At 39.5% G+C, this 13,229-nt stretch overlaps 2 protein-coding genes across 3 annotated transcripts in view; one reads left to right on the top strand and one right to left on the bottom strand.

Annotated features, from left to right (window-relative positions):
* Nucleotides 1-1,803: 1,803 nt before the first annotated feature.
* On the bottom strand, nucleotides 1,804-11,400 carry ATP5S (ATP synthase, H+ transporting, mitochondrial Fo complex, subunit s (factor B)). 2 transcript variants are annotated; one of them, XM_012663796.1, is made up of 6 exons: nucleotides 11,342-11,396; nucleotides 9,548-9,586; nucleotides 5,004-5,115; nucleotides 3,884-4,092; nucleotides 3,121-3,292; nucleotides 1,804-1,934 (listed from the first exon to the last, which is right to left on the bottom strand). In XM_012663796.1, exons 3-6 carry the CDS (start codon nucleotides 5,105-5,107, stop codon nucleotides 1,820-1,822), a joined length of 600 nt encoding a protein of 199 aa, XP_012519250.1. In that variant the 5' UTR covers nucleotides 5,108-5,115; nucleotides 9,548-9,586; nucleotides 11,342-11,396; the 3' UTR covers nucleotides 1,804-1,819. The 2 variants fall into 2 exon arrangements, with proteins under 2 accessions (XP_012519250.1, XP_012519251.1); XM_012663797.1 differs by lacking the exon at nucleotides 9,548-9,586 and having other exon boundaries at nucleotides 1,818-1,934; nucleotides 11,342-11,400.
* Nucleotides 11,401-11,569: 169 nt separating this feature from the next.
* L2HGDH (L-2-hydroxyglutarate dehydrogenase) overlaps nucleotides 11,570-13,229 on the top strand; it is a 43,288-nt gene continuing 41,628 nt past the window's right edge. The window contains exon 1 of the mRNA XM_012663769.1: nucleotides 11,570-11,697. Coding sequence (XP_012519223.1) covers nucleotides 11,570-11,697 — 128 coding nt within the window. The remainder of the gene's footprint in view (nucleotides 11,698-13,229) is intronic.

A 13,229-nucleotide genomic window follows, 5' to 3' on the forward strand; every position in this document is an offset into this window, starting at 1 on the left:
AGCAGTTCTCAACCATGGTTTTCAAAGTTGTATTTTACTGTATCTTTAAAACATATCTTCTGCACTCTCATTTTCTTCCTGTGTTAATTTTCTTCATTACAGTGTTTGACCCCATTCATTACTACTAAGTAATCCACTGAATTCTGGCATCTGTTCAATAATTTTGGATAACCCAGGCAATTTAATGATATCCTAAGGCTTCCCAATGTATGTAGCTTCTTGCATAGACCTGATAGTGTGTTAAAGAATAGTCCCAGTATTATTCAATTCCCGTTAGGCAGCCTTGGTTCAAATGGCAAGGAAGGACACGCAACTTCTGTGAATAGTTAAAATTTTTGTTTTTCTTTAATACAAGAAAATGCACTTGACGCAGGCAGATGACTATAACTGCCTAATTCATCCAATAGTTTTATTACAGAAAACCATTCAGAATAGAAAGGTAGCTCCAGACTAAATTGTGGTAAATCAGTTGGTGTACCACATAGTAATGAAACAAACTCGAGAAAAAGGACTCATTTTTTTCTAATGAGTTCTAGTAAATCTATGCTTATGTTCAATTTAACCATATCTGTATTCATCTTCTTTGGCATGAAATCACCATTGTATCACCTGAGATTATTCTACATCCTTGTCTTTTTTATTTACCATTTTCTGATTTTTTAAATGACAGTGTTGATTATATTTATAAATAGTATATCATTTATGCTATGTGCTATTTATGTGAGCTAGCTTCTAAACACTACTAAAATTCATTTTCTACCTGAAAGCTGCATCATAGAAAGTATTTAAAAATTATTTTTAATCGAGTTTATATTCGACAACTGAATGTTCAAACCAAACATACAGAAATCCACAAACAAGCTGGCATATAACAAATAATAATAGATTCAGGGTTATTTCAAGTAGGTAAAATTAAAGACCTGTTTTACTGACTTGTGTTACTGCTTTCTAGATGTAAATTGACTTTTGTGTTTATACTTCTTTTTGATGTCCTTTGAGCTTATAAGAGGTTGTATCCAAGATATATGAGAGAAGAAAAATTAGTTTCTAACTGACACATTAAAATTTTGTTTTAAGCAATTTTTTAATTTAAGAAAAACCTAAACATAGCCTGCTGGTCTTTATAATTGTTTTCTTTATTCTATTGCAGTCAGCAAAACTATTTGAGTTCAGCCAAGTATCTAAGTCCAGTTTTAATAAAACACTAGCCTAAGCTTACAAAATAGACAAATTAACCAGCAGCTATTCATTTTAAGAAAGCGTGTATGTATCAAGAACACAGGAATGCAGGATCGTGAGAAATGCATGCAAGTCCTGGGAATCAATATGAAATGCATGCCTCAACAACCACTGACTACTTTGCATAATTGACTCCATCAATGAATCTGTAATTTAGCTTCCAGTTTTTCATAATTGTGCATTTATAGTAACATGCTTCAGTAACTTTAAAGTAAAATGTAATACAAATTACTGTTATAATACAATAAAGAATACCTGTGTTACACAGTTAAATCATTTTAAAGAACACTAAATATCTACAAGAGATATCTGTATATATTTGTATATTAAATGAGGAATATATTAGAATTAAAATGCTACCTTGTTTGCATTTTTCCTAAAATGAATTATGTACATAAATTCTCAGTAACTTTAGTGAGTGCATCTGAATATTTATTTTCTACATAGGATGGACTCTCTACTTCTACAATGTCATGATATGACATCCTTATAATTCTATTGGTGATTGTATAATATTTGTTGCTGTTTAGGATCAACAATTTCAAACGATCTTTTATACTCAAATAAGACACTTATTATTTTACTTCAAGTGTAATTTTAGTTCCAGAGAAGGCAGTGCTGTCTTAAAGGCTTGGACAAGATTTTCTTTTTCTCTAACACTGGGAAGATCACTTAACAACAAATACTTGAGGTTTCTGCAAACAGAGACAGAGAAAAAGTTATTTCAATTTGGCCTTTAGCATTAAAAGTAAATCAATTTATTGGATTTTTTAAAAATTACATAAAGAATGTGTTTATATCACCCTATACCTTCACAATGACTTAGAGCAGTAGTCTTTGAATACTATTTTAAATGAAATTCATGCTAGGAACTAAGCCAGACTTTGGAAATTATAGTTGTTCTTAATTACATCAATATATCTAGCTGAATCTTTCTAAATACTACACATATATCATATACATATTATGACTTAGATCTCCTTTGCATGTGAAAGATAAAATATGAATCTTAACCCCAAAAAGGAAAAAAAAAAATTGGGAAAGTTCTTAAAGCTACTCAAATTTGTATTAGAAGATGAAGCTTTGAAGCCTCAGCTAATGTAAGAGATGAAGAATGTAGTGCTTTTGGTCTTAATGTTTAAAATTCCTCAAACTTCCCGTGATACTGAGGTTACAGGCAGATCCGTTACATGTTAAAGCTGAACTACATTAATTAGATGCAGAATGTGAATGATGGGATCTCTAAATAGTGATTTGATTAAACAAACATTCTTTCTTCATCACTCTGGTAAGAGAATCCTGCAATTTTTGAATTAAACATTTCTTGCTAGTAGTATCTGTTTTTGTGTTTGGGATTGGATGACTTACTCCAGGCCATGGCATGGGCCTGGTTGGTGGTAGAACAGCTTTCTTAATGGATGGATGCATATTTTTGAAATTTATTATAGTGGCAGGCAGTGTTCTAGGCTTCCAGAGATAGGTGAATATTTCAAGGATTTTCCCCTCGAGCAACTTAATTACCACGTGAAATGCTAACAGGTATACAACTAATGTCATGAGAATACCAAAAGCCTGAGGAAAATTTCTGTAAAAGAAGGAGAGAAAGCATAATAGCTAATGCTTATTGAAGACTTACTGTTGCAGGTACCATGCTAGGTACTTTATGTAGACTTAATTTTTAAAAACATGCCCCCTAAAATATACAATAAAACCTTAATTCAGGTTGATTGTTTTAACTTTTAAAACGAATTATAGATGAAAATGAGATCATTTTCTTATATTTTTTAAAACTAAAAAAAGACACCACCCCTCAACTGTGTCTTTTATTAATATTCACCTTAACATCATTATCACATTTCCACTTTGGTTTTGACCACCTACCTTAAATTACTCAAAGCAATGATGCCTTTGTCTGTGACATTCCCACAGGAAATTATTTCCATTTCCAGTATGCTTTTTTGTAATTTTTCAAGTTGACTAAGTTTCTTCAAACAGTCATCCTCGATATAATGACATTTGCATAGTCTGATTTTTTCAACATGCTCTAGGCCCTCTGGGGAAAAAAAGTACAGTTTAAAAATCTGCTTTACCATTAAGATGACCAGCTCCCCTGGTATGCCCAGGAATGTCCTGGTTTTAGGAGTGAAAGTTCCCTATGTTCTGGGAAACCTCTTAGTTCCACGAAAACTGGAACAATTGCTTACCCTATTAACCATAGAAGTTATTCACTATACAGGTCATGCTGATGGACAGGGCCACTCTGCATCAAATGCCCATGCACTAGAGAGGAAAGACATGCCCACACAAGCAGAAGCTGTGTGGATGTGATTGTTCCCACATTATTGAGAGTTTCTCAATGAGAGAAGTTTGACAAACAAGGCCCTGAATTTTATGTCAATAAACCACAGAATAAAGGCATGTATTAATATTAAAAACAAGCTTAGTGATAGGAGGAAGGAGAGGAAGGTGTTTGTAACCTCTATTTAATTTGAAAATAGATATCAAACACAGGAAGAAACAAATGTGACTGTACTGAAATGGACAAAAAAGAACACACCTATGACTATAATAGTGAGACAACTGCAACAAAATGATCAGTGCAAATCACCTGCATTTCCTATAAGCAAAATGATAGGGTAGTTACCCATGTGATCAAATCCAATTCTCATAATACAAGAGTCCGTGGCATCGATGGCTTGAATCTTATATTTGTCCAGAGGGCCTGTTGGGAGGTGGTTGTAGTCCTTCTGCCACCTCTCCTGGCCGTGATAACGTACCATGGCCCCACATCGCAGCAGCCACTCGGACGCTGCCCTGTCGGGGCCGACATCCCTGATGCGTTCATAATCCACTCTGTTGGCGAGAGATAAAAAACAGCTCTATTTTACAACAACCACTAACTTCTTAACTATATTCACTAACATAAATACAGAACAGCAAAAATTTTCATTTCGAATGACTGATAACTGAGGAGATAAATGTATTAGTGAAATCACTTAAAAAAATACTATCGTTCTACCTGCTAAATTTTTTGCTTTTGTTTTTGTTTCCAAATAAACTCTGTCAAGGTATATTAGTTTTATATGAGTTTATCAGGCAAACATGGGTCTTTATTGATTCATATGTAGCATAGTGCTTGAAACCATAGATACTCAGTAACTATGTATTGAATGAATGACCATACTTGATTAGCATTATTAATGATAAAATATTAAAGAGGAAATAAGTTTGAACCCATGTTCGAATTAATCTCATTAAGTGATATTTATTAACTTCTGCATATGCCTTTTTCTCTGATTAGTAATCACGATGCCACATTAAGCAATGAGGTTAGTTTCATCAGTTTCAAAATGATATTTCTAAGCATGCCACCCACTAATTTTTAAAAAACTTGGGTTTCCTTGATAGTACTCAAAAGGTTAACTACATTCCTTAAAAAGCCATAAAATATTTTTAAATTACATTTACTAAGTTTTTCTGATTATAAAAGTAATAAATGTTCATTTTAGAAAACTTGAAAGGACAAATAAGAAAAATCACTGAACTCCTACAACCCAGACAGCCACAGTTAATATTCTATAATCTGCTTTTCTGGTCTTTTTTCCATGTTTGTGTATGTTTTATTTCTTTGTAAACAAAGTTAGATCATACTGTACAAAATGTTCAAAAAACACTTGAAACATGAGAAATAAACAAACGAGCTATTGGGAACTCATCTAGCTATAACGATCCCACCTTTCTTCACTTTAGTTAGAGGAACTTACTTATTAAACACTGCATTCAACCAGCCCCAGAAGTATCTGGAGTCACATGACCATGGGAGTTTCTTTAAGCCACATAACTGCCAGGAAACTTTTCCAAACAGCATCCTTTAATCTAGACACACAAAACAGTGCTCACGTTAGATCATCAGCTGGCAATCAGAGTCCCATACATGTAGTAACTTCACAACTTCAGAGTCAATTCTCTTGTGTCAATAAAGCTGATGACTCACTTCCCACTCAGCAATTATTGAGCAAGTCACTCCTGTCTCTGGTTCTTGGGTTTTTTGTTTTGTTCTTTGTTTTTTTTTTTTCCTTCAAAAAGGAAGGGTCGGACTGGATGGTGTCTAATGTTTTTTCCAGCTTTAATATTAAGATCCATTTTTCAAACCTCAATTGCAGTCTGTCTGCAGTGTTGCCACCTAGTGTCTGTTCAGGCAGTGTAAATACAAATGTGCCCAAACCAGCCAGCTCCCCTTCCAATCTACATTTTCAACATCAAACTGATACACTAAAGGCACCCCAAAAACAATGTGTTGAGGTTAAGATGCATTACATCCAGGATGGAAAAGAAAACATGAAAATAGACCTACCCTATTACAAGGCTGCAAGTGGTGTCACCAGAGCAGTGCAAACAAGTGTGCAAGGGCAGCTGGGAAAGACTGGGCAACTTCACCTCTCTGCCCCCGTGGTTTTCTCATTTGTAAAATGAGATGATTTGCTTAGATGATCTCCAGCTGTAAAAACCTATAACCATGGGTTGAGAAAGTGATTTTTGGACTAGGTCTCAATCTGATTTATCTCAATTCAAGTTTCTCTAGTAATGTGTTGGGTATGTATGGGGGGGTGTGAGGGGTGGGAGGCGGGGAGAAAAAGATAAATGAAACATAGTCTCTGCTTTGAGGAACTGACAATTTAATGCAGGATGGAATGGACTAAGACAAATTACCAAGTAGTTCAATTCAGTGACAGATGCTGATAAATGCTTCGAAAGAGTTGGAGAAAAAAAAAAGGATAGAGAAGATTTCAGCAAGGTTGTCAAGAAAGTTAGCCAGGTTGTTAGATGAGGCAGGAACGTTTAAGGTATGTTGTAGTTCAGTTTCCTTAGCACATGGGTGTCATGAGATGAGGCAGGCAATTTGCACAGTCAGGCCACGAAAGGTCTCGCATGCTCAGCCAGGGAATTTGGACTGTATTCTGCAGGCAGTTGGGAGTTGCTGAAGTTTTAGAACAAAGCACTGGCATTGTTACAGCTGTGCTTCAGGGATTTACTCAGCGCATCAAGATTGAGAGTCAACAGAATGAGACAGACAGCCAACAAGGACTTCAACTATATGTGGCCTTAGGAAAGGGCCTAGTCAGGAAGGATGGAAATGACATTACAGAGTCATTAGATTCCATATGACTCAGTGAGATTTAGGGGGGCAAGGGCTAGAGTTGAAGATGACCCCAAGTTTTGGTCCTGGATCACTGGTAGAATGGTGATGCCATTAACATCAGGACAAGGTTGTGAGCTCCATTTTATTTCTTCCAGTTTTTCATATTCTAAATATGAAAGTTTGGCAGGACTTCTAAGTGGAGATGACAAATAAATTATTGGAATCAGAGTCACAAAATGCTACAGTTGTAAGGAACTTAGATCACCGAGACCAAACCTCTCATTTAGAGATGAGGAAACTGAAGCCCTGATATTAAGTAACTTGCTGACACCCTAAATTCTTTCTGGAACAAGGCGGGGTACTGATAAATGCATGTGTTTAAGGGGACTTGCTCAATGTTTCATGGCTAATTGGTGGCAGTGCTGAAACTTGAACCCAGTTCTCTCTCCTACCAGTCAAGGGCCCTTTCCTTAATCATTTGAATTTCTAGAATCCAAGGGAAAGAAGAGGACTAGAAAGATGCCTGAGTGGGAACCATCTTAGAGCTGAGTAAGTGACTGATGATGTTGAGGCTGTTCTGGCCTGTGGACAGAACCCTGGGATCACCTAATACGCTTTTCATCCCTTTTCCACCATCACTCTGTCTTCATTACTGCAAACCTCTCCCCCTGCTACCTCTTCTCACCTTCTCAACCCTTTCCAGCTTTTTGTTAAAGCTCTATCTGTGCGCACCTCTAATAGCTCCACTGGTTGCCGACCTCATTTACAAATCTGAGCCTCCCAATTTCTACTCAGGCTGTTCCCTCTATTCCACCCCCCCTTCCCCCACCAATCCTATCTGCAGAAATCTCATCCAACCTCAAGACCTCATTTAAATGCCATGTCCATCTGCTCATTCATTCACTTAATAAATGTTTATTGAATGTCTGCTATATTTAGTGCAAAAGAAACAATGGTAAGACAAAAAACCAAAACGACAAAGGAGAAAGAGACACAGAGAAAGACATGGTTCCCATCCTCATAGAATGTATAGCCTAACAAATAAGACAGATGACATGTAAACAGATAAATAATATCCAACACAGTGTTGTAACAGAGGTGTAAACAAACGCCATGAGAGCCCAGAGAAGGGAGGGGAAGGCTTCACACTAGAGGTGTCTTTTGAGATGGGTCTTAAACAGTGATCAAGAGTTTCCAATTAGGAAGAAAAAAAAGTATGCAGAGAAAAAAGGAAGAGCAAGGATCACATCTTATTCGTTTCCATTTTTCTCAGCATAATGTAAACATTTGATAAATATTTGTTAATTAATAGTCTTCAATGGTTGACATATTTCCAGGGAGACAGACGAAACCAAATAAACTGTTATTAAGCAGGTCAATTACAGTGGTCTTTGAAAATTGAATACTTTCACTTGATTCATTTTGGCCCATCTTATAATTCAGCTTAAAGGGAAGGCAAAATTTACTTCAGCTGTGACCTCTAAAAACACTAGATATATCTAAAATAACTTGAACATGAAAATTAAATTTATATTTGGCAATAAAGGTTTAAAACTGATAGGTTTTTACTTTCTCAACTGCAACTTTGCTAATTAATTTTGGGAATTGTTTCTACTCCAGTGCAAGCAGCTACCTCTGGAAATGCTTTCTATAGGGAAAGAGGAGACCTCTAGTGGTGAGTTCGTGAATTTAGCTCTAATAAATTAAAATAATCCAGTTAAAAGTTAGAAAATAGCCACTACTAAATTATCGCTGACATAAATAATCCAGGATTTCAAATTATAAAAACAAAAATAAAAAAAATTTCTTAATGGCACAATATGGCTCAGAGCTATAAGTTTGTAACAATGTTTCTAAAAGTGGCAATTATGTTTGGAACTTAGAAACCAGACCTATAAAGTGTTATTCAAAACAGGATATATACAAAGTGTTTTCTGAGTAGGTTTGATAGTTTCTCTGTTCGCATAAAAACAGTTTTTTTAAAAGTGGAAGTTCTGATGTTACATACTAAATACAATTACTCAGGGGGCTATTCAAAGCAAGGGCTAACTTGGTGGTCAAAAATACTGAATTAGTGAACTAGTTGTTGAAGATGGTAAAGTGGTGACAGCAAGGGATGGGCTGGCATCAGAATGGGGTAGTTTTTTCCCAAATTACAATCCCATCCACTGTAAATCACCCATTATTGATTCTAGTTCTTACTTCTGAGGTGTGTAGAATCTAGTGAAACAGATCCACAAGGAAATTCATTAGGTATTAGAAGCATAGGTCCCAAAAGCCATCCTTAGGCCAACATCACACAGCACTCATTGAACTAAGTTCTTACAGGTTCTCACCTAGATGGAGGAAGATGAACATGAATTCTCAATGGAGGGATGTAGTGTCAGGAATACAAACATTATAGGGTATATAAAAGCAAGGTAAGCCCTTGATTTGAAATTACTTAATTGAAACAAACTACTATACAGTCAAATCTTGGGGGGAAGGTAAGCAGAGAAAATTTTATAAAATGAGCATGTGTGGCTGGGCGCAGTGGTTCATGCCTGTAATCCCAGCACTTTGGGAGGCTGAGGTGGGAGGATAGTTTGAGCCCGGGAGGTCGAGACCAGCCTGAGCAACATAATGAGACCTCAGCTCTACAAAATAATAATAATGATAATTAGCCAGGCATGGTGGCACGGGCCTGTAGTCCTAGCTACTTAGGAGGCTGAGGCAGGAGGATTGCTTGCGCCTAGAGGTTTGAAGTTGCAGTAAGCTATGATCATGCTATTGCACTCGAGCCCCTGAGACAGCGATCCTGTCTCAATAAAATAAAATAAAATAGCATGTGTGTTTTCAGTTCTTTCACCCTTGCTAAACTAAGAAGCACGTGCTCGAAATCATGTAGTAGTAAAGTAATCATGACTATGGGCCCATCGCTCACGAAAGTCTGATCACAGCCCCTCAAAGCATATAATTCTATATTTGAAGTAGTAACGAATCAACTATGTCCTTTTCAAACTAAAAAATAATCATCTCTACTACATACCTATCAGAATGGTTAAAATAAAAAAATAGCGACAACACTAAATGCTGGTGACAATGAGGAGAAACTGGATCACTCAAACATTGCTGGTAGGAATGTAAAACGGTATACCACTTTTCTTATAAAATTAAACACGTGCTTACCATATGACCCAGCAGCAATTGAACTCTTGGGCACTTATCCTACAGAAACAAAAAACAGGTTCACACAAAAACTGTACACTAATGTTCTTAACAGCTTTATTCATAATAGCTAAAAACAGTAAACAACTCAGATGTCCTTTGATGGGGGAATGGATGAACATACTGTAGGTAGCATCTCCATATTATGGAATGCTACTCAGTAATGCAAAGAAATTGATACATACAACAATATTGATGGATCTCAAGGGATTATGCTGAGTGAAAAAAGCCAATCCCCAAAAGTTACATGCTGTATAATTACATTTGTATAACATTCTTGAAATGACAAAATTTTAGAAAGGGAGAAAAGATTGGGTGGGGCTGCAAGGGGAAGTTGTGGTTATAAAACGGCAACTTGGGGGATCTTCCTGGTGATGGAACTGTGCTGTATCTTGATTGTGGTGGTGGATACAAGAGTCTACACACGTGATGATAATTATATAGAAATACAGAGAAACATAAAACTGGGAAAATCTGAATGAGATCAATGAATTGTGTCAATGTCAATTATCTCGTTGCAATATTGTACTACAGTTTTGCAAGATGTTATCACTGGGGAGACTGGGTATTGGGTACACAGCATCTCTATTATCTCCTACGACTGCTTGGAAATCTGCAATTACCTCAAAATAAAAAGTTGAATAACTATCTCATTTGTGATGGGACAAGCAGACAATACTCTACTTGTTTTCACAAATAAAGCAAAATATGTACTATTGTTCGCGGTAAAGCCGTTTAAACATAATATAAGCCGTCATTTACAGAAGGCTTCGCTGTGCTCAACACCTGATGAGCCTCATCTCATGTAATCCGCTGAACAGCCCTATGAGGGAGACACTGCTATTAATACTATTCCACTACTCCTAGTTTACAGAGGAAGGTCTGAGTCAAAGAAAGAGGCGAAATTACTTCCCTGAGCCACCCAACCAACGACTGGAACCGATTCAAACAGGCCAAGTCCTTTCAGCAATAATGTTATATCGTTCTATTTTTGTTCTGTTCAGCTGTCCCATCCCTAGACATTTACAACTGCCATCAAGCACAGAGAAGGGGTGTTAGTTAAACTGGCACAGTGATAGTGAATCACACAATTTTACAGAGATAGAAGGTCTTTTAGAGATTACATAGCCCATCGCCCTCCTTTTACAGACAAGGAAACGGAGGTGTCCTCTACAGGTATTCGGAGGCCCCACCGCATATTTAAAACTGTATCTCTGTGCAGTATTTAAGAAAAGGACACGTTGCTAAAACGATGGCAGAGACAGAACTGTCTGGTTCATCCGGTGTCCAGCGCCCAGTCCCGTACAGAGTAGGCGCTGGACATTTAAAGACGAATCAATGACTGAATGAGAATGACACGGCAAGAAGCCCCACGAAAATAAGTCCAGAAGACTGCAAGCTGTCAGGCTTTGTCGTGACAAAGAGCCTCCGTCAGGAGCGATGGCCAGGGCTGGACAGGGAGCGCCCTTCAGCGGCCACTCGGCGCGTTGGGGGCGGGGCTGGAGACAGCGGGGGGTGGGGCGGACGGGGGTGGCGAGGTGGCAGAAGGGAGCCCCAGGGCCCGCCCCAACTATTTTCCCAGTAAACATGCCCAGACTTTCTCCCGCGGCCCCAAGTCCGCTCGGCGGTGAAGGTCGTAGACACACGACCCGGAAGACCAGGTTTTCAGCCAGCCCCGCGTTAAAAGAAGGGCGAGGGCAGAGCGTAACCACCACCCTAGTCCCGCCCCGCTCGGGGCCTAGCTGCTCTACTCACAGCGTCGGAGGGAGGGAGCGAACGAGCCAGCGTTCCCCGCGTCTACGGCGCCGGCCTGCTCTTCGCCCTCCGCCGCGCGCGCCCATTGGCCACCGCGGCGGCTCCCACGTGGGGCGAAGGTGCACGCCTCATTGGCCCCTGCCTGGGGGCGGGGCTAGAGAACGCCGGGTGCCCGGCACAGTGTCGGGCTCAAGCGGCTACCTCACGGGCTGGGAAGGGGCGCAGGCGATGGTGCCGGCGCTGCGTTACCTGGGTAGTGCCCGCGGACGGGCGCGCGGGGGGTTCCCCGGGGCGTGCGGGCCGGCGTCGGGGAGGCTTTGGTCGCTGTGTGGGGGTGGCCGCAGCGCCAGCACCAGGTGAGTGGCCGCTGGCCGGCCCCCGCCGCCTGCTCTGCTGCTTCTCTCAGAGGTGCCTCGTGTTGGACCTATGCCCGTGCTCGTGCTTCCCTGCCCCAGGCGTGAGAGGAGCTTGGGTTGCTGTGGAGCTCCAGCTCCCAGGAGCTACCAACCTGCAGGGTTCATTTGTTGCAGTTATGGGCCGGAGGAACGGCAGTGTTGATTAGAGGTCAGGAGCGGTTCTGGCTTTGAATACAACCCTTTCGCTTACTATTCGACTCTGGGTGGCTTACCTAACCTCCTTAACGGCTCAGGTGTGAATAGAATCTTAGTCTCTCCCGTAGGTCGTCGTTTTGAGGATAAAAGGATCTATACACTGTTAAGCAATCAAATGTGCTGTAGAGGCATCCCTGGTGTTGATTGGGAGATCTGAAATCATTCTTAAATCAATCGGTTCCTGGCACATACTGCGGAAGGCTTCCCCTGTGAGAAGCAGCTCGGTTGCTAATCAAGCCTGCAGAATTCAGTGCCCTGTGATTTGAAGTTTGGAGGTTACATTCGAAACCACTGTCTTTGCTCTCTGTAGAAGGAACGGTTTGTGCGAAGGCTCTAAGGCTGAAAAGCTGTTTGGCTATTTCAAGGACTAGAAGGTGTGACCGGAGCTTAGGTGGAAGACAGATGATGTGGAATGACACCAGAGAAGGACTGCATCACGGCAAGGTTATCTTAACCACATGTTAAATTTTTTTCTAAGTTATAGGAAGCTATTTAAAAGGTTTTAAAGAAGGGAGGTGTGATTAAATGTTGTTTCAAAAATTGTCTCTGGCTGCTGTGTGTTAGTGGATTGAGGGGATTAGAGTGGGATACTAGTAATAGCATTTGTGATTTATTGTGGGATATGCTGATCATCTTTTGGAAACATTTTCTTTTCTTTTTTTTTTTTTTTTTTTTGAGACAGGGTCTCACTGTCTTGCCTGGGCTAGACTGCCGTGGCGTCAGCCTAGCTCACAGCAAACCTCAAACTCCTGGGCTCAAGTGATCCTCCTGCCTCAGCCTCTTGGGTAGCTGGGACTACAGGCACGCGCCACTGTGCCCGGCTAATTTTTTCTGGTTTTAGTTGTTTGACTAATTTCTTTCTATTTATAGTAGAGACGGGGGTCTCGCAATCCTCCCGCCTCGGCCTCCAAGAGTGCTAGGGTTACAGGCGTGAGCCACTGCGCCCTGCCTGGAAACATTTCCTTAAGGGAAGAAAATTAGGGTTAGTGAAAGTTTTGTTTATACTTTTTATTTTAAAATAATTGTAGATCCATACATGGGAAATTGGAAAAATTGTAGAGAGATCCCATCTACTCTTCTTCCCATTTACCCCAATGATATCTTACATAACTATAGTACAATATCAAAACCAGGAAGTTGTTATTGGCGCAATCCACAAATCTTGTTCTGAGTTCATCAGTTTTACATCATGCACTCATTTGTGTGTATGCATCTGTGTAATTCCATGCAATTTAGTCATATATGTTAATTTGTGTAAACACTACTTCAATTAAGAT

The sequence above is a fragment of the Propithecus coquereli genome, unplaced genomic scaffold (assembly GCF_000956105.1).
Source record: "Propithecus coquereli isolate 6110/MARCELLA unplaced genomic scaffold, Pcoq_1.0 Scaffold83, whole genome shotgun sequence".
Taxonomy (NCBI): Eukaryota; Metazoa; Chordata; class Mammalia; order Primates; family Indriidae; genus Propithecus; species Propithecus coquereli.